General features: G+C 40.3%; 1 protein-coding gene across 3 annotated transcripts in view; it reads right to left on the bottom strand.

Annotated features, from left to right (window-relative positions):
• The window catches only part of Arhgap19 (Rho GTPase activating protein 19), an 89,989-nt gene extending 70,226 nt beyond the window's left edge, over positions 1-19,763 (bottom strand). For all 3 annotated transcript variants that reach the window (XM_063245118.1, XM_063245120.1, XM_063245116.1), the window contains exon 1: positions 19,676-19,763. In XM_063245118.1, the coding sequence (XP_063101188.1) occupies positions 19,676-19,731 (56 nt within the window). In that variant the 5' untranslated portion in view covers positions 19,732-19,763. The remainder of the gene's footprint in view (positions 1-19,675) is intronic.
• Between the last annotated feature and the right edge of the window lie 2,525 nt (positions 19,764-22,288).

The raw sequence follows: 22,288 nt of genomic DNA, 5'->3' as shown, positions 1-22,288 counted from the left end.
TTAGGGGCTGGACACAGCTCAGGAGTAAAGCATCTGCCTGCTATGATCCAGGCCCTAGGTTCAGTCCCCAACACCATGCATGCACTCACAGTCACATCTATTTAAAACGGTTGGAGAAACACAGATTGAAGGAGAACATGTACACTCTTGTAGCAGCTGTTCCTCATGTATTTGCCCAGCAAAACAGTAGGAGGGCTCAATTTTTCAAGACTACAGTAATAAAAACAATTACCGTACAGAGAGTATGCCAAATTATAAGATGTTTACTACAAAGGCACGCAAGGAAATCTCCTAATTCTAACCTTGTTACATGTCTATAGCAGATAACTATTGGCTATCCTTCCTTTTATTTCTGCCTTCCTTATCTTCTTTCCTAAAGTAATCATTTTTAGCCGGCTAAAATTCTTCTAAAACATTTCAGAAATAACTAATGCTTAATTACACATATCACCAACAGCTTTAGAATCTAAGGCTGTTCTCTTACTGTAGAATAAACATCCCACAGATACATGTCCTTCTACAGCAAATGTCTTTTCTGGATACATTTATGACATCCAAAACAAAGTATTATATACCATATATGTGAATGCTAGTGCTATAAGCTCAAAAATTCAAAATGTGCTATACTTATTATAACTTGTTCTCTTCCTGTAAAACTTGTGTACTTGCCAATTAAGTTGCAACTTTGTAACACACCCACCATGTAATCCCCTCCCTGCCTCCTGGTTTCTGTAAAGGCTTATTCCACCTCCCTGGTTTCTGTTATGGGGACAAACTGATCCTAAGACTCCAACCCCTCCCCTTGTGGTTTGCTACTTTATAACTCCCTGCAGCCCCTGGCTCAGGCATACTTTCTTGACTGCTCAGCTAATAAAGCACTTTGTAAAAAAATTTTTTTAGAGCCTGTCATTTTTCTGCCCATATCATTTGGGGACTCGTCTATCTGGGATCCCACCTTTTACGGGATTTACACCCCACCTTGGGCTCCTACTCTTTGGATGACATTAGGATCTTTTTTTAACGCAGCTTCCTTCTACCAGCAAGTACTTATTACTTTTGTTTTGCTCTGCGATCTTTCTCCTTACTATGACTTGGGGAGTCAAGTTTTCAAGCTTACTCTCATTTGAAGTAATAGGTAGCCAAATTAGGGCAGATTATAGCCATCTGAAGGAGGAACCAGCCTCCATTGGGTGCACATCTGGGGTGTCAAGTTTACAGACTTTCTCCCGCCTAGGTGAGACGTCAAGGAGATCTTGTCTTAATTCCCAAACACTTTCATCTTCCTGTTCTAGCCCTGATTCATCAGTTGCTAAAAGTCCTTATAATTTGAGCCGGAACTATTTAATATGTAAGCTGTCTCTTATAGGTTTTTTTAGCTGATTGATTTAACTACGTTAGATTATTTTTTGTGGGGCTGTTTGGGTTACTCAATTGAAAAGCATGCTCTTCCTAGGCTAGACTGCAGCTAGCAAAGTGGTTATTTTAAATTCCTGGGACAGTTCTACCATTAGCAAACAGGAGAGTGGCCACCTGGTGATTTTAACCAGCTCCTGGTAGTAAAGTCAAGAACCCGCTCCAGTTGTTATAGCTTTTTGGTTTTTTAGTTTGCTTGTTTGTCTGTTTGTTTGTTTTGTTATAGCTTTTTGGATAGTCTTTGTAGCAGGCTTCTGCCATCTTGTCTTTGTCTGTGAGGCAGGCCTCTGCCATCTTGTTTTTGTGTGTGAGACAGGCCTCCACCATCTTGTCTTTGTCCCAGGGGCAGGCTCCCACCATCTTACTGCCATCTTGTCATTGTCTTTATAGAGAACATCCACCATCTTGTCTTTGATTACTTCTCTGTACCTCTGTCTTGCATACCTACTATTATGAGCCAAACATCTTTCTCCCTTTTGTCACCCTTGCAACTCTTTCTTAATCATTTTAAGGATTTTAGGGATCAAGCTGCCAGATATGGAGAGCCTGTCTACCCTAAGAAGCTAAGAACAATCTGTGAACTCGAATGGCCTTCTTTTGGTGTTCGGTAGCCTTCACAGGGAACTTTTAACTTACAAGTCTCTAAACAGGTCCATCAAGTCATTTTTGGACCCCCTCATAAGCAGGCCACACACCCTGATCAAGTGGTCTAATGGTTAGGATTTGGTGCTTGCATTCATTGGCTGACTTGGGATGACTGCCAACAGCTTTTGCAGACTCTCTTCACATCTGAGGAACGCGAGCGAATCCGCACTTTGACATGACAATCTGTCTTCAATACTAACAGGAAACCCACTTTGGACCAAATGACGCTCAATGCTGTTTGCCCTTTGACCCGCCCCAACTGGGACCTCAACACAGATGGAGGTAAGAAGGCTCTCGATTGGTACCATCAGACTCTTCTTGTGGCACTCTGGCTTAAAGCCAACTCATCTATTAAAAGTAACTGAGGTAAGACAAGTAGCTTCTGAGTCTCCATCAGCTTTCCTGGAGTGCCTCCAAGAGGCCTATTGTATATATACATCTATACACTGGGAGGCACCAGAGAATAGATGAGCTATTAATGTAGCATTTATCTCTCAGTCGGGGTTTTGAAGGGATGATGATAAATCAGTTGTCAGAGATAGCCCAAAAGGTTTTTGACAACAGGGAAGACCCACAAGAAAAAAAAATTTAACCAAGATCTTGGCTGTACTAGCAAAAGGAGCATTGCTGCTGTCAGGAAACCAGGTTGGCTTTTCCAAGTTTGTTGCTGTCTCCTGTCAGAGTACAGCATGGCAGGGCCTGTGCAGGCCTTGCAGGCTCTCGACACAGCTCAGCCCCTGTAACCCACTTCTCTTGGCAAAGGGTGTTGCAGTTGGTGAGCGTCATTTATCTTGTGACTGGGGTTTGGGCCTGTGAATTCTGCCATGGTCTAAAAGCTGTGAAGGGACTAGAGAATTACTCTGCACTGAGCACTCTGCATTGGCTTGGTTGTCCGTGACACCACACTGTAGGCCAGCTTTGCACCCATGTGTGCCCTGGTCTCCCTGGCCTTGCCTTCCTGGGAGCACATCCTCTACGAGTTGCCCTTTCTGCTCTTTTCAACTGTGGTCTGAATGGAGACTCATGGTTATTCCTGGTTCTTTAGGCTGCTCTTATTATAGAGTGCAGGTTCACCTTCATGGAGTTTTGCTCCTCACCACATTGAGTATGCCTGTAGCCTCAGGGGCTGATTATAGAGCTCAATGGCATAAACTGCTACCTGGCAAGGGCAAGGTCCTGAGTTCAATTTTTGGTTTCCACTCCAAAAAAAAACTAAATGTTCGTTCAATACTGTTCTCTTCACTTTTCCACTGCAGGGAGGAATGATGGGCCTGGAACCCCAATTCCTTTCCCGTAGCCAGCTGGGGCATTGTCTGTCAACTTTTCAGTTGGCCTTTATTGGAGGCCTCTCTGATGTGAACACACATCACAGACACAAGTCTCTCAAATCATACCACCTGCTGGATAGGGACTGGGGTCATCCTGTAAAGGCAGGCAGTAAGGGCCACAGGGACTGGCATCTTCCCTGACTCCCTTTGATATAGGCTGTGCCTGGCCATATTTGGGAGTGTCTTCTTTTGTCCTTCAGTCTCGGTTGTGCTGGCTTCTGGGTTTGAATTCTTGTTGCCAATGGGATCCCTAAAGCCACATGCTGGCCCTGCCCTCACTCCCGCCACTTCATTCCTTGAAACTGATTGGGGTGCACTCTGCCGGTGAACAAGAACTTTGTGCCGCACCTTCCCTGAAGTGAGGAAACACACCCAGCAAGAGAGCTGGATGGAAGTTGTGGGCAAGTGCCCATGTGGCAAGGAAGGGTGCTACTTTCCAAGTGCCCCACTTTCAATACCTCTCTGTCTGCTGAACACAACCCCTCCACGTTACAACTGGGGAACCCCTTCTGATCCACCTGATTGGAATGAAAAGAAGCCAAGTGTTCCAAAAACTAAAATTGGCCCGTCCAAGCTCCAGCGTTGGCCCTACCAGATTTGACCAAACCCTTTCTGCTATTCACTGCAGAACAGCACAGGAGAGCAAAGGGGGTAATGACTCAGATATTGGAACCATGGCACTGCCCAGTTGCTTATCTCTCAAAAAGACTGGACCCAGTCTCTTCGAGCTGGCTGAATTGCCTTTGAGCCATCACAGCCTCTGCCTTGATAATAAAAGAGGCAAGTAAATTAACTTTTGGACAGAAACTCCAAGTTGTGGCTCCTCATGCAATTGAAACTTCCTGGGGGCCCCACCCAGGATGGCTCTCAAACTCAAGGATTGTGCAGTACCAAGCCCTCTTGCTTAACTCTGACCTTACTGAATTCAAGTAGACTACTGTCTTAAACCCAGAAACTCTGCTGCCAGATGATAACCCACAAGTACCCATCCACGATTGCATGGACTTGCTCTCTACCACTGCCAGTCTTCAAGACCTTACTAATCTTCCATTACAGAATCCAGATGCTGAATATTTCAGCGAAGGTAGCAGCTTCCTTTTTGAAGGTAAATGGGTGACAGGGGCGACTGTAACCACTCAAACACGAGTAATTTGGGCCCAACCCCTGGATCAAGGCACCTCTGCTCAAAGGACCAAACTCATTGCCCTCACCGAGACCCTAAAGTTGGCTAAGGATCTAAGGGCAACTATCTACACAGATAGCCATTACGCTTTTGCTACCATGCATGTACACGGGGCAATCTACAAAGAGAGGGGGCTTTTAACCTCTACTGGTTCAAAAATTAAGAATGTTCCTTTTATCTTGGGCTTGTTAGCCACTGTCTGGCTCCCCAAATCTATAGCAGTGGTACATTGTAGGGGCCACCACATGGGAAAAGATCCAATCTCGATAGGAAATGCACTGGCTAACAGGAGTACTCAAGAGGCAGCTCTAAAGTCATCTATACAGACCACAGCCCATTTACTGCCAGTTCTGCCACCGCCTTGTTTGCCCCAATTGGCATATTCCAAGTTAGATCAGAGCTATCTAGACAACTGAGAGCAAAACAAGAGCCCCCCAAAAATTGGTTTCAATTCAAAAATTCAAAATTCATCATTCAAAGATGAATTTTAATACCTGCTGCCTTAGGAAGAGACTTGATTCTTCAAATCCACCAGGCCTCACACCTCAGAGACTCAAAACTGGCTGATTTGCTTTAAAACAGGTACTTCATTCCTAAGCTGACTCAATTAGCAGAGGAAGTCAGTCAAAGATGCCCACAATGTCCAAAGTCACCACTGTCTCAGAGGAAATTCGATACCGCAGAACTTTTCCAGGAGAACACTGGGAAATTGACTTCATGGACATGGGAAAACCAGGACTACATAAACATAAATATTTGCTGGTTTTGGTGGACACATTCACCGGATGAATGGAGGGATACCCAATGAAGACCAAATCAGCCTCGATTATTGTCAAAAAGCTTTTAAATGAAATAATTCCTAGATTTGGCCTTCCCTTATCTAGGGGGTCCAACAATGGCTGGCTTTCATAGTTTCCATCACTAATAAAGTTGCTCAGTTATTACAGACTGATTGGAAATTTCACTGTGCCTACCATCCCCAAAGTTCAGATCAAGCTGAAAGGATAAATCAAACTCTGAAAGAGATGCTTAGCAAATTGATTTTAGAGTCTGGCGAAAACGGGGTGAGTCTCCTTCCTTTGCCCTCCTGCGCGCATGTTGTACTTCATATATAAATAAAATAATCCCTTTTGAGGCAGACTATGGGAGACTACTACCCCTTGTCCCCTGCCTTGATACTACTTATTTGGCAGAGACTGCTAACCACAGTTTGATTAAGTCCCTACAGCTCTTCAACCTGTGCTGACTTCCATCCACCAACTCTTCCGAGACCAGCAAGCCAAATCTCTGCCCACACCAGAAACTCCACTTGTTGCTAATCTGGGAGATCAAGTGCTATTTAAGTGTTGTTCCTGCAACTCTCCTCTTGAACCTCGCTGAACCAGGCCATACCCTGCTGTCCTCAGGACCTCTACAATTGTCAAAGTAGCAGGAAAACCTACCTGGATACATCACTCACACATCAAGGTCCTCCCTCCAGATACCCAGGATACAGATAAGTGGACTGTTACTTGGACTGAGAACTTCCTTAAATTGTCTTAAATGCTCTTGACAATCCTCTTTGCTTGTCAGGCTTGCTTTGTTAGCTAGTCATAATCCAACCCATACTTAACCTTAAAAAATATTCAAGGTGATAGAACTTATATCAGATCTGCTGCCTGTAACCTCGACGTTAGCCTCTATGCAAACTTATGTTCCGTCTTGACACACAGAGTCAACACCTGGAAGCCCCTACAGGATCTTGTTTTGCTTGTACTTCAGGCTTAACTCCTTGTGTTATGCTTGATATATGTACTAGGCGTACTAAACTACATATTCTTACACATGTATTTCCCCAAGTTTACTGCTATTCTGGCACTAATGGAAAAAAACACTTAAATTTAGAATCTGACCTCTTTAGGACAGCTGGAGCACTCCCTATGTTAATACCGATTTTGATGGGACTGAGTCTCTCTGGAGCCACAGCATTGGAAGCTACAAGCTTAATAATTGGTGACCGAAGCTACCAACTAAGTGCCCTTTAGACAAAGATATGGCAACACTAGAACATTCTGTATCCAAATTGGAAGAATCCCTAAGATCTCTGATGAAATGGTTCTCTAAAACCATAGGGGCCTAGACCTGTTACTCATGAAAAAAAGGTGGTTTATGCGTAGCCTTAGGAGAAGCTTGCTGTTTTTATGCCAATCACTCTGGAGTCATATAAAGACTCCTCAATGGTAACAGCAATGACAAATTGACCAGAATTGGTTCCAAAACTTGTTCTCACTGTCCCCTTGGCTGACCACCTTGCTCTCCACTCTGATAGGACCAATTATCCTCTTCCTACTTGCCTTAACCATTAGGCCATGTATTATAAAGTGCCTCTTGAATCACATCCAGGACCAATTTCAAGCTGTGAAAATGTTTATACTTCGACAAAAAGGATATAACCATTTACCTACACTTGATTATTCAACAAAGTCAAAGATTTGACTCAATGACCAAAAGCAGTGGGGAATGTTATAAGCTCAAAAATCCAAAATGTGCTTTACTTATATAACTTGTTCTCTTCCTGAAAAAACGTGTAATTGCCAGTTAAGTAGCAACCTTGTAACATACCCACCAGGAAACCCCTTCCTGCCTCTCTGGTTTCTGTAACTGCTTGTGCCCCCTCCCTGGTTCCTTTTATGGGGACAAACTGATCCTAAGACCCTGACCCTTCCCCTTGTGGCTTGCTCCCTGCAGCCCCTGCTCAGGCACACACTTTCCTGACTGCTTTTCTGGGACTGCTTTTCTGGGATCTTGCCACTGAGCTCAGCTAATAAAGCGGTTTTTAAAAAAAATTTTTTGGAGTCCATCATTTTTCTGCCCATATCAGCTAGAAAGTAAGTTATTTCTGCTTAGCTTAAATAATTTCTATCACCTTTCTGGAAAATTTTCATTTTTTGTTTACACTTTCCCATTTGACCCAAATTTGCTTCAAGGGCTTATTTCACTTGAACAATCAATAGTGAGAAAAAGAAATTTTGGGCGGGGTGTGGTGGCACATGACTAATCCCAGCACTCAGGAGGCAGAGGCAAGAGGCTTGCTGCAAATTCAAGGACAGTTTGGCCAAGCTCATGGCTGGCCTGAACTACGCAGCAGCACCCTGTGTCAAAAAAAAAAAAAAAAAGGGGCTGGGGATTTAGCTCAGCGGCATAAGTGCCTGCCTTGCAAGCAGGCAGTCGTGAGTTCGATCCCTGGTACCGATAAAAAGGAAAAAGACAAAAAAAAAAAAAAACCAAAAAAAAAAATATATGAGCATTTGGGGCTGGGGATTTAGCTCAGCGGCATAAGCGCCTGCCTTGCAAGCAGGCAGTCGTGAGTTCGATCCCTGGTACCGATAAAAACGAAAAAAAGACAAAAAAAAAAAAAAATCAGCTAGAACAATTAGGCAAGAAAAAAAAATAAAAGGGATACATATATAGGAAATGAAAAAATCACTATCATTATGCAAATGGCATGATCTTTTATATAGGCATAAAGAAATCCAACAAATTCAATATCGCAGGACACAAAACCAATACACAAATATCCAGAGTTCCTTTATACTAATAATGAATCCACTTAAAAAGAAATTAAGGTCTTTTTGAAGTTGATTGGGAAAAAAAAAAAAGAAATTAAGGGCTCGGGATTTACCTCATTGGCAAAAGCACCTGCCTTCTAAGCACATGGTCATGAGTTCAATCCCTGGTACTGATAATAAATAAATAAATAAATAATTTTTAAAAAGAAATTAAGAAAAAAATACCTTTCACAATAGCACCAAGAAAAATTAAATGCTTGGGAATTAATCTAAGAAAGTGACAGACCTCTACAATGAAAGCTATAATACTCTAAAACAGGAAATCAAAGAGGACATCAGAAAATGGAAAGATATTCCTGTTCTGGATAGGCAGAATCAATACAGTCAAGATGGACATACTTTCAAAATTGATATAGAGATTTAATGTAATCCCAATGAAAATACCAATAGCATTCTTCAAAGAACTGGAGAAGACAAACCTAAAATTCATATGGAATCAAAAGACACCGTGAAATAGGAAAAATATTCAAAAGGAAAAGGGAACTAGAGGGGGGAAAGGGAAAGAAAAATGAGAAGAGAAGGATAGAAGGAAAACAAAGCTTTTTAAATAAAGAGGGGAAGAGGAGTTGACGGGAGGGGAAGAGAACAGGAGAAGAAAAAATAGTACCTTTTTAGTGACCTCTAGAAGTAAAAAAAAAAAAAAAAAATAGTAGTACCAACAGATATCATGTATGATGAATGTGAGATATATATAAATTGTACCAATAAACTTAATTTTAAAAAAAGAGACCCAGAGAGTAAAACCAATCCTGGGGAACAGGAGCAAAGCAGAAGGCATTACAATTCCAGACCAGTTTCTATAGCAAAGCCACAATAATAAAAACAACATGGCACTGGGCATAAAAATAGACAGAACGATCAGTGGAACAGCATAGAGGAAGCAGAAACAACCCTAAAGCACATTTGACTCTTTGATCTTTGAAAAGGGGGCTAAAAACATACACTGGAGAAAAGATAGTCTCTTTAATAAATGATGTTGGGAAAACTGGCTACACATATGCAGAAAATTGACTCTAGACCTGTATCTTTCACCACAGACTAAAATAAAATAAAAATGGATCAAAGAACTAAATGTTAAAACATAATACCTTCGAGAAGATAAGACACATAACTCTTGTCACAGGCATAGGCAGACTTTATAAACAGAACCCCATTTGTGCAGGAAATAGTACTGAGAATCAACAAATGGGGTCATATCAAATTAAAAAGTTGCTAGGGGGCTGGGGATTTAGCTCAGAGGCATAAGCACCTGCCTTGTAAGCAGGCGGTCGTGAGTTCGATCCCCGGTACCGATTTAAAAAAATAAATTTTAAAAAAATTTAAAAAGTTCCTGCACAGCAATAGAAGCAACCAACAGAGTGAAAAGACAGCCTACAGAATGGGAAAATATTTCTGTCAGCTACTTTTCAGACAGAGGACTAATACCTAAAATATAAAAGAACTCAAAAACATTAGACTTCTCCCTCTCCCCCCAAAAAAACAATCAAAATGGGCAAGTGAAGTGAATAGACACTTCACAGAAGTACAAATACCCCATAAAAACATGAAATGGGAGCTGGGGATTTAGCTCAGTGGCATAAGCGCTGGCTTTGCAAGTGCACAGTCGTGAGTTTGATCTCCAGTACCAAAAAACAAAAACAAACAAACAAACAAACAAAAACATGAAATGTCAGCATCACTGGCCATTACAGAAATGCAACATAAAAGAAAAAGAGAGAGAAATACAAATTAAAACAAGATTCCATAATACCTCAGAAAGAATTGGCAGAATCAAGAAATAACAAATGCTGGCCAGGCTGCAAGGGGTGGGAGGATTCTTCTATATGTTGGCAGGAATATAAACTAGTACAACCACTATGGAAATAATATGGAGATTCCTCGAAAAACTAAAACTAGACATTCCATTGGTCCCAGCTATTCTCCTTCTAGGTATTAGTCCAGGTCCTTGTTTTTTTGGATTTGTTTGCTTGTTTGTACCAGGGATCAAACTCACGCCAAGCAGGTGCTTGTACAACTGAGCTAAACTCCTGGTTCCTATTATTCCAAAAGAGTCAAAGATATCATATTACAGTGATACAATTCCTAATAGCTAAACCTTGGAAGCAGGATATCCATCAACAGTAAATGGATAAGATGAAAAAGATGTGATATTTTTATACAACGGAATATTACTCAGCTATAAAAAAGGATTATCTTGAGGCTTTTATAGGTAAATGGAGGCAACTTGAGACTATTATCATAAGTGAAATAAATCAGACTAATATTTGTAAATATCACATTGTCTCCTTAGTGTAAAAAATAATAAAAACTGAAGGAGTAATAAGATCCCAAATGTATATTAGATATTATAATAATGAAAGGAAAGGAAAATGCTCTAAAGGATATAACTGTATATATGTTTAAGTGTATAAGATAGATAATCATACTACTAAGTTTTTGTTGGTTTATCAAACAGAATGGTTTGTACTGTCATTGTTTGACTGTCTACTTTTTGAGATGCACTCAAATAATTCTTCAATTTTTTGAATTATAAATACTTAGAAATACTTTTTTACTTTTTTTTCTTTTTTGGTACCAGGGATTGAATTCACGACCCTGAGTTTGCCAAGCAGGTACTTACACCGCTGAGCTAAATCCCTGGTCCTGTCTGTCCGCTTTTTATGCTTTGATTTTGTAACCTGAGCAACTATTTCTAAGATGAGAGTATGTAATTTACCAACTAGTGATTTCTTAGTGTTATTTTTTTGAAATTCCGTATTTTTTCTACCCCTTTTTCTGTTTTGCTTTTTTTCTTTAAATTAAAAAAAAAGGATAAATAGATAAAGCAAATGTGGTAGGAGTGGCTGGGGATTTAGCTCAGCGGCATAAGCACCTGCCTTGCAAGCAGGGGGTCGTGAGTTCGATCCCGGTACCGACAAAAAAAAAAAAAAATGTGGTAGGAGTACTACTCTGCCATAAATATAAACTTCAGTCTTCCTGTAGGAAAATGGATGCATCTTGAGACCATATCAATTGAGGTAAATCAGACATAAAAGCTTAAATATCACATGTTTTATGTTACATGAGAAACCCAAAATACACATAAAGAGCAAAATAAAAGGTATAAGAAGTAGGGCGACAGAGCTTTCTCAAATGGGATGGGGATCAAGAGATAGAGGGAAACGGGAGGGAGGGTTAGAAAAGGGATGAAAAAAGCAATTACGATGTCTTATGTACATGTACCAACTCTACACAAGAAATGTAAATGCAATGTCCTACAAAGATGTACTAATAAATTTTAAACAGTAAATAAAGAGGAAACTTTAAAAAGTGGTAACTTAAATAAGTTATAAAATACAAAAAGATGTTATCTCTTCCTCTCTCCCTCTGAAATATATGTACATATCTCAAAAAAATGTACGGATCATTCTGACTTTTTTTTTCTTTTTGAGACTGGGTCTCGCTATACAGTGCAGGCTGGGCTTGGGCTCACTTTGTAGCCCAGGCTGGTCTCAAACTTGCAATGAGCCGCCTGCCTCAGCCTCTCAAGTGCTGGGATTACAGAAGTGCACCATCATCCTCAGTTAGTTTGACTTTCTATTAAAGAATTATTGATTTGAAGGGATGAGTAAGTTTTTTAAAGAGTCCTTATCTTCTTCTCCTGAAAAAAACTTTTATTCACTGATAAAGCAAATGAGGTATAATTTTGAGCAACTGATGGAGTGTAAAAAAGAGAGAATGCATTTAACATTGATGTTTTCAACATGATTCTTAAAATAAATTTGGTGATTTTTGGACTGCATTTCTTTCTCTACAACCCAAGGACACTTCTAGGCTCTCAGTATATATCGATAGTTACAAAATCCTGAAAAATACTGTCCCTTCGCTTTCGCTTTTTAAAATCTTCACTAACCATAAAAAAAAAAAAATATTTAAGTGCACTTTTAGAACAGAATGTAAATGCTTTAACATTTTTTATAATGTAGAAGAATGATATAGCTGACGGAAACCTAAAATAGTAAAAAGGAGTAGTCAAAAACATGATACTGGGCCAGGGATTTAGCTCAGCGGCATAACTGCCTGCTTGGCTGAGATTGATCTCCGGTACCAAAAAAAAAGATACTTTTCTAACTTTATATAGTAGAATCAACTGATACTGTCTGAAATTTAATTAGCAAGAAAAGAAGTTTAGGGCTGGGGATTTAGCTCAGCAGCACAATTGCCTGCCTGGCAAGTGCAAGGTCATGAGTTCATCCCCAGTACCAAAAAAAAAAAAAAAAAAAAAGAGAGAGAGAAAGGAAGTTTAGCTAGGCATGGTGGTGCACGCCTATAGTCCTAGCACTTGGGAGGCTGAGGCAAGAGGATCACTGTGAGTTTGAGGCCAGCCTGGATTGTTTATGGTGAGACTAAATTACATAGTGAGATCTTGTATCAAAAAACCAAAACCAAACCGAACAAAACAAAATACAATAAGGTAAATTACAAAGAAGTAGAACACTGAAAAAAAAGTATGTCTTCATTTTCATAGCAGGCAGCCAACAGTAGACTGTAAAGACATCGATTTATTTTATTTAAAATATTAAAGCACTACATATGCAATATATGGAAATGTCACACTGAAACCCATTAATTTATATAATTAATATGAGTTAATATTTAAAATAAATAGAGGGACAAATTACTATTCAAAGTTATAGAAAAGGTGTTGAGGATGTATTTCAGAGAGTATGCCTAAATACACGAGGCCCTAAATTCAATTCCCAACACCACTATTAGATTACATAGGAAAGCAGACAGACTGACTGACTGACTGACAAAACTATAGTAAACACCACCAGAATTAAAACAGAGCTGAAAATGATAAAGCAGGGCATACTGGTTGCACATGGAGGTGCAGGCCTGTAATCCCAGCACTTTGGGAGGCTGAAAGAAGAGGACTAGAAGTTTGAGTCCCACCTGGGACCCTGTCTCAAAATAAAACATAAAAGGGGCCAAGACAGAGCTCAGTGGAAGACCCCTCTAGATCTGATCCACAGTACAGGTATGCAAACACACACAAAAAGACCAGAGATACCTTCATATCCCCCAGTACTGTGTGAACAACATTGTAACTATTCTCAGGAGAAAGAGAATGAGGGAAACAGAAAGCAGGCAAGAAAATCTGCCCCTTTTTTATGCCCACTTTGGTTATTTTGAAAGAATCTTGCTATGAGGCCAAATGGAACACTAACTTGTGCCTGTCCTGCCTCAGCTTCTAAAATACTAATATTACAGGGATGCCCCAATGCTTGAGTCTACAGGTAAAACTACAATGGCTGTTGATTCCTTTTCTAAATATTTTCTTAAATGCTATCATAGATATAAATTCATTTTATAGTGGGGATAGGGAGAGTGTATCTTTTTTTTTTTTTTTTTTTTTTGAGAGTATCTTTTTAAAAGCTTAAATAGATTGGTCAGCTGTGAACCAAAAAAAAAAAAAAAAAAAAAATAACGCAGACACCCTATAACAAAAAATGGCCCCTTAGCCAGTGTACTTGAGTTTGTTAGTTGCCCCAGGATAACAGTTCCTGTTCCAGTTCCAGTTACACATTATATAAACCAATTCCCAATTGACAAGCCATTCTGCCTCGGAACTTCCTGCGTGTTTATCCCTGCCCCAGACTACCAGAGACAGGGCCCGACATTCCGAGAGTGATGCTGGATCAGTGCCTATCAACATAAATACATCTACCTTCAAATCCCGGTGCTGTTTTTGGTGTTTCTGCTGGCCTTGCAACACAACAATATGAATGTAATTAAACCTACTGAACCATATACTTAAAAATAGTTAAGATGGCACATGCCTGTATTCCCAGCACTTGGGAGGCTAAAGCAAGAGAATCACTGAGAGTTCAAGACCAGTCTGAGCTACATAGTGATTTCAAGACCATGAAACTACAAGACTATGTAGTTTCACTAAACTACACAGTGAGACCCTATTTCAAAAACAATGAAATAAAATAAAATTAAATAAAAAGGTTTGGGGATATACTCAATGTGAAGACCATGCTCAATTCCCAGTACCATAATAAAGATATTTTTTAAAAATTTTAAATTAAGGTGATACACTTTATGTGATGTCATTTTTTAATATAATTTTTAAATAACAATTCTTTTAAATACTGGGCCTATGTCCCCTACAGGAGAAAAGTAAACTGAGTACCAATGAGGAAAGTATAATGTTACTACCTGTAATTCTGAAACACTAAGCAGAACACCAAACACCTCTCTTTCTCCTACCTTACCCAATAATTCCCACCATAATGATCTTATTTACTGCCAAGGAAGGCTACGCCTATTTCAATATCAGCACACTTTTAAGCCAGTTATAAACACAGGGCACTGAGTACACACTGTTCAGTGAGTCAGATCAGAATTGAGCATTCACCCAACACCATTACTATCCAAAAGACATCAGTCTTCAATGCAGTGTCCGAAAGTGGGGAGGAAGGAACAGTGATCAAGCATGGACCTGAACAGAGTACACTGAATTTAGAGTCTCAAAACAATTTTAGACACTAACGAAAAAATGCACACTTCCTACACCATTCTTTAAGGTACTGCCAACCCAGTCGTTTCAATTAATCAAAGTAAAGTTGTTAGCATTTGCTTTGCTGTGGTTTCACAGGTTTGCCATTTTATGCAAGTGAATTTCTAAATTGTTTTCTTCTCCTCCTCCTTTCATCAAGATTAGCCTTTCTTCAAAAAATAATAAAAATCTTGCTTTAATTTTGTAACTTGAACAGCAACTTCTAAGAAGACAGTATGTAATCTATCAACTAGTGATTTCTTACTGTTTTTTGAAATTCTGTATTACGGGGCTAGGGATTTCACTCAGTGGCATAAGCGCCTGCCTTGCAAGTAGGCAGTCGTGAGTTTGATCCCCAGTACCGATAAAAAGGAAATTCTGTATTCTACTTTTTTCGGTTTTGCTTTTTTTCTCTTTAAATAAAATCCTTTATAAAAAAAAATAATAACAAATCTCTAGACCAGACAATTGATAAAAGTTTAAAATAAAACCAGATTCAGAGCCTGGCATGGTAATACATGCCTGTAATCCCAGCACTGGGGAGGCTGAGGCAAAAGGATCACCATGAGTTCAAAGCCAGCTGGGGCTCCACGGTGAGTTCAAGACCAGTCTAAATTATATATAGTCAAACACAAAAAATAAATAAATAAAAATCAACAACAACATAATTCAAGAAAATTCTCTTTAGAAATTATGTTGCAGATTAGAGTGGCCAAAGCAGATGGGGAAATAGATGTGACCTGTTAATTCCAAGGTATTAGAGCACATGCACAGGACAGTTCCCAAAGCCCTGCACATGGCCTTCTCCCAGAACTGGAGCAAGTTTTCCACAGGATGGCCTAGACTCCACATCAGCCTGAGGTGTGGATCCAAGCACTGCCTCTCAGGACCCAGATGCACAAGTTCTTGCCCGTTTCCTCCAAATTTGGACAGCATAAAAGGACACAGACATCAAGAAGAGCTAACCCTAATGGCTTTCCTATGATAGCTCACCCTGCTTCCTCCAGGGTGTATTTTTGCTTCTTTTTTTCTCTTTTACTCAGCCCAAGCTTGCTCTGCAGAGCTCGTTTCTTCCTCATTCTTCACTTTTACTTTCTCAAACTTTGTCATTAAATTTTTGTCCCAGATAAAAAACCTGGACTCTAACTCCATAAAGAGGCAAGTAACCCAAGACCCAGTAATGTTCAATTGGTGAATCATTTTTAGAAGGAGCTACCGAGTAACAGTTACCCTTCAGACAGAATTTGACGGCACAAATAGAAAACTGGACTCAAGATATTTAAACCAGGTTTTACCATCCATGACCTAGACTTTTTTTTTTAATGGTACCGGGGATGGAACTCAGGACTACCTGCTTACAAGGCAGGTGCTTATGCAGCTGAGCTAAATCCCAGGCCCTGACCTAGACTTCTTCAGATCAATAAAGGCTCCATCCATCACTTTTGACACTGCTGTCAGAGAAAGAACAATTAAACATAAAGGTTTCAAGTCCTATTTTTTGTTTTTGGTCTGTTTTGTTTTGTTGAGGCACTAGGGCTGGAACACAAGGGCTCACACATGCTAGGCAAGCACTCCACCACTGAGTTACATGTTTAAGCTCTTTTAATTTTTTGATTTTTAGATAGGATATCACTAAATTGCCCAGGCTGGCCTGGGACTTCTGATTTTGCTGCCTTAGCCTCCCAACTAGCTGACACTACAGGAGTGGGCTATCACACCCAGCTAGTCATGTAAGGTGTATGTAAATAAGTAGTACGCAGGATGCCTTCTATCTTCAAGCACCTTCCTGACATCCAGAAACATTTCCAGGCACCCTACATCTGTTCCTAAGCTTCCTGTTCCTAAGTCCTAGGCTTGGGCCTAGAACTCGGACACAGCTGGCCACTGCTGGCACTTTGAACATCACCACGCATTCACAAGGGCTGTCACTGAGGGTTGCTTTGCCTAACTCCACCTTAGTATGTTCCATTTTGCTCTTTGTGGTTCAGCATTTTTTTCCCCAGTGAACACTGAGGTGAAAAGGGCTGTGACTTTGTTATCAATTTCCCCTCTTTCATTCTAATAATAGTTCACAATTTCTTTTTACATCTCTCTTCAATTCCAAAAGTAATGATTTCTATTTCCCTATTACCAATTATGGAACAAGGTGACTATACTTCATTTCCCGCTTTAGTTTTTTTTTCTCTGACCCTTCAAAGTCTTTATCATTTCTGTACTACTAACAATAAAGCAGATAGCTTCTATTTGTGGATTTCTCTCTAGTATTGTAGAATTACTTGAAAATATAAGTGAAGTGATTCAATTTTAAAGCATGTTTCTATTGACAAAGACCAGAAAAAGAGGACAGAAGGTGTTCTCCATCAACAAATCAAAATGTAACTTGGGAATTTGTTACAGACTAGCAGTTTTTCCTTAGTTACACCTTTCATTAAAGCAGTTTAAGTTTGGGTACCCTGGCACGTGCCTAATCTTAGCTACTCAGGAAGCTCTTGAGTCTAGAAGTTCAAAGCCAGCCTCAGTAATATGGCAAGGCCCTATCTAAAAAGTAAATGAATAAAAGTTAAAGCATTCATAATAAGAAGCAGAATTAAAATAATGATAAAGGAATACAAAGCTATGTAGCTGTAAACCAGGTATGGTGGCACACACTTGTAATCCCAGCGCCAGAAAGGTCGAGGCAGGACTATTATGAGTCTGAGGTCAGCCTGGGCTGCATAGTAAGACTCAATCTCAAAAAACAAAATTAATTTTTTTGTTGTTGTTGTTTTTGTTTCTTGGTGCTGGGGATCAAACTCATGGCCTCGAGCTTGCCAGGCAGGTGCTTACACTCCTGAGCTAAATCCCCAGCCTCTCCCAGAAAAATATTTTTTAAAAGCTATATAATTTTAGGGGCTGGGGATTTAGCTCAGTGGCCTAAGAGCCTGCCTGACAAGTGCAAGGTCGTGAGTTCAAATTCCGGTACCAAAAAAAGCCTATATAGTTTTAACTAAAAGATTGCATTTTCTCCATTCTCCACTCAAATATATACTGATCTATGTAAGATAAATAATTCTTTCATTGCTTTTATGGAATACAAGCCAGGCATGGTGGCATATGCCTATAATCCCAGCACTCAGGCGGCTGAGGCAAAAAGGTCTGTAGTGTGTTCAAGGCCAACCTATGCAACATTGTGAGTTCAAAACCAGTCTGAACAAGACCTTGTCTAAAAAAACAAAACAAAGTTTCAGATAAAATAAGACTGGGGATTTAGCTCAGCAGCATAAGTGCCAGCCTGGCAAGCACAAGGTTATGAGATGGATCCCCAGTACAAAAAAAAAAAAAAAAAGATTGTCTGAATATCTGCTGATCATATAACACTCAAAATTTAAATTCAATTGACAGTATTCTATAAATGAATTCAAACTGTTGCTATAGAATCTTTTTGTTTTTTGTTTGTTTGTTTGTTTTTTGTCTTTTTGAGTCAAGTCTCAACTATGCAGTTCAGGCTGGTGTTGAGCTCACTTTGTAGCCCAGACTGGTCTTGAACTCTCAACAATTCTCCTGCCTCAGCCTCCCGAACTGCTGGGATTACAGGCGTGAGCCACCAGTGCAGCTCTAGAATCTTTTTTTTTTTTTTTTTTTTTTTTGTACTGGGGATTGAATTTACAACCTTGTGGTTACCGGGCACGTGCTTATGCTGTTGAGCTAAATCCCCAGCCCTACAATTATATTTTATTTGTCCTCAGATTTTCATCATAATTCAGGATTATAAAATTGGATGAGGGATGATCCAATCAAATTTATCCATTCCCTAGAGTTGATAGAAAAAAATGGTCAGGCATTATGGGCAGCTCAAAGACTGGAAAATACTTCCAGTATAACGTATTGCCTGCTAGCTCATTAACTTAGTTTTCCAAAACTCTTGGGACTCTCTTATTGGATACAAAATGGCACCACAGGAAAAAAGAAAAAAGGAAGCGAAGGCAAGGGGAATGGAAACAAAGCTTTAGTAAATGGTGTGGGGTTGAAGGGAGGGTTGGGGAATGGAAAAAAAAGGATCAAATTGTATCATGTACAGGTATAAATTCTCTATGATGAATGTGATCCTTATGTTTATCTAAAATGTACCAATAAAATCTGACTGAAGAAAAACAAATGCACCACAGATGCCATGCCAAAGTATGTTACTGATTTACACTGAGGCAACAGTAAATACGGTCATTCAACTGAATTCTACCTTTTAAAATTTTTATTTGTAATCAATAAAACCACTTCAGGCTTAAGGCTGGGACAAGTCCACTAGAAATTCTTTCCTGAAATCACAAAATCACTAATTTTGTTTTGTCGTTGTTTCCTTGTTTTTGAGACGCGGTCTCACTATTAGTTGTACCTGTTTAGGAAAGAAAGTTTTGCAAAATAAGGTCATGACTTCCTCTTCTGTTGATCTGTTCTTTAGCGGTTCCACGTAGAAAAAAATAAAAATTTATCACCTATGGAGTAGTTATTTGCTAGGCTTAGTACTAGAAACTTTAAGTGGATGGTCTCACTCAATTTTGACAGTTTCTGAAACAGGCGTTGTTACATTCATCTACAGAGGAAGAAACTGAAGCACAGAAGTTTTTACACTCAAATACTTCAGCGCGTAAAACGCTGTGCGACGTTGGGGAATGCGTTAAACAGCTCTGGGCTTGAGTGTCCTCAGCACCAAAAGGTCTCAGCGCCGTGGAGGGCAGCTCGTGAGCTGGCTACCGCGGGGCGACATCCAGGGTCTGGGCGGGCCCTGTGGGGATTCAGCGGGGACGCGGCACAGTCGAGACAGCCCGTATCACCCCTGGCAGGCGCGACGGCGCAAACGCCCAGCAAGGAAGAAACAAAGCCCGGCCCGTGGGTCACCATGACCCGAAGAGAGGGCGGCCGTGCGACCAGCCCACTGCCTGGTTTCCTAGGCAGCTAGACCGAGAACTTGGCTCACCTCCGGCCGGAGTCACAGGCAGGCACCTCCCCTTCGCTCTGCACCTCGGCCGCCATCTTCGTCAGCAACTCCTTTCCCCGCCTCAAGATCCGCCCACGCCTTCAGATTGGTTAAAGTGTCCTCCGTCTCCCTTGCGATTGGATAATTCAACCACCCCTCCTTAACGTGAACAGTTTCAGAATATGATTGGTCTATTCAAATACCCAACTGTCGCTGATGGCCCCTCCCCACCCCCCAGCAGAGAAGGCCGGTGACTCCCAGTCACTCTTCGGATTCCACCGATTTTTCAGGTTCCCCAGTCAAAAATACTCATATTTTTCCAGAAAAATAGGAAAAATATTGTATCTGTATAGAACATGTGACTTTATCTTGTAGTTAGTCCCTAGAAAACTTGCATAACAGTAAATAATCCTAAAATGATTTAAAATATACAAGAATAGATAACAAATACTATGGCATTCTATAGAAGGGCCTGGAGCACCTGTGGCCTTTGAAATTCATGGGGATCCTGGAGTCACTCCCAAGGACAGGGAGGGACATCTATGTTCAACCGGGTTCAAAGCTACCTTTCTTCAAGTGGCCGAGCCAGCCGCATGACACTCCGCGCGTCCTTCCACACGCTCTCTTCCAGCTTCCCGAGTGTCACAGAGTCGGCCTCTGTGGAATCCTGGAACCAAAAGCCACATAATTTTGTTCCTGAGCTTTAAGCTTTATTGGAAAAAATAATTATGCTTGTCCTCCCAGTCACACAAGCTTCTGGTGAGAGTAAACTGAGGCAAGAGGTAAATCCATTGTGAATTTAAAGCACTGATTTTATTCTACATTGAGTACTGTTTTGTTTTGTGACTATTGTTTGTTGCTTTGGAAGTTGTTTTGTTTTTTGAAATAGAGTCTAGCTAAGTAGTTTAGGCTGGTCTTGAACTCACAGTGTTCCACCTGCCACAGCCTTCCAAGCATTGGAATTACAAGCAAGCACCATTACACTCAGCCTATATTTTTTTTCACTTTTTTTTTTCTTTCTTTCTTTCTTTCTTTTTTTTTTTTTAATCGGTACCGCGGATCGAACTCATGACCATGCGCTTGCAAGGCAGGCGCTTACACCAAGCTAAATACCCAGCCCCACCTATATATTTAATGCTACACTTTTCTAGTGATATTTTTTCCTGTTGTTCCTTCTGATATACTGTCACCTGAAAGTGCTACCAGCACCCTCACTGCCTTTCACAAAGCTCAGCCCACACTTCCTATTTCTCAACAATTCTTTCCTGTCTCAGGGCTTTTGTACATATTGTTTCTTCTGGCTGACATAATTTTTCACTTTACCATCCTTTTCTGCTTAAGACCTGGTTCAATGTTCAAAGGACTTCCATGGACTGACTACATAAATCAATTTTCGTGCTAAATTTTCATGAAGAATTTTTTCTTCATAGCTTGTATGACAGTTTACATATCTGTGTGACTATTTGTTTCAAGTGAAGATTCCCACCCAGGCTTCCTGCCACAAGTGGATAGAGTGGTTCTCTGTGGTGTCTGGCATACAGTGAGTGTTCACTAAATATTTTTAAACAAATATAAATGAGTCCTCAGACTGTTATTTAGATAAAAATTAAATTATGTGTCCTAATAGATTTTTTCAATTTATGAATTCATTAAGACTTCCTCCCCCGCAGGCCCTGAGATGCTAGGCAAGCACTCTGCCACAGCATTTCCTCTCTATCCCTCGATTTAGGAATGCATATTAAAAGTTTGATAAATATGACCATATGAAATCACATTTAGTTTTAAATTTAAAAAATCATCTTTATTGAGAAAAAATATGAAAAGAAACATAAAACTGAACAAAACTTTTATCAGTGACTTTTTTGAGCATCCCATGGACTTGTGCAATTCTGCCCAGCCTCCAAAGGATAAATTTGAATAGGCTCCATAACACCCAGCACACAACTGATTGAATTAAATTGATGTTTTCACGAAAGAAGAAATATTCACTGGCATAATGGTACATCCCTGTAATTACAACTACTCCAAATGCTAGGGCAAGAGAATAAGTGCAAGACCAGCCCAGGAAATTTAGAAAGGTCCTATCTCAAATTTTTAGCAAGAAGGTTGAGGGCCAGGGCTATATAGCTCAGTGGCAGAGCTCTTGCCTGGCAAGTTGCAAGGTCATGAGTTTGATTCCCGATGTATTGGCAGAAGCCTATAATACCAGTACACAGGAGGCTGAGGCAGGAGGATTGTCACAAGTTTAGGGCCAGCCTGGGTTACATATTGAGTTCAAGGTCACTTGAACTATGTAACAAGACACTGCCTTGATAAGATGAGATGAAATGAAATGAAATGGAGAGTGCTAGGAATGTAGCTCAATAGTAAAGCATTTGCCCAGTATGTGAAAGCCCCTAGGTACAACTGATGTACAGAGGAGGAGGAGGAAACAGAAGGTGGAGGAGGAAGAAAGAAAGAAGAGAGAAAGGAGAAGGAGGAGTTATTGTTTAAAACGTTAAAGTATCACCACTCCAACTAGGAAGAGCACCATGGAACTGTATTTCTGGTTCACCTGCTTTTTGTTGTTGTTGTTCTAGGGATGGAACTCCCCAACTCCCCAACCCCACCCCC

The sequence above is a fragment of the Cavia porcellus genome, unplaced genomic scaffold, assembly GCF_034190915.1.
Source record: "Cavia porcellus strain 051 isolate PalLab524CR breed Dunkin Hartley unplaced genomic scaffold, mCavPor4.1 scaffold_2, whole genome shotgun sequence".
NCBI lineage: Eukaryota > Metazoa > Chordata > Mammalia > Rodentia > Caviidae > Cavia > Cavia porcellus.
This window is presented reverse-complemented; position numbering and strand designations above follow the sequence as displayed.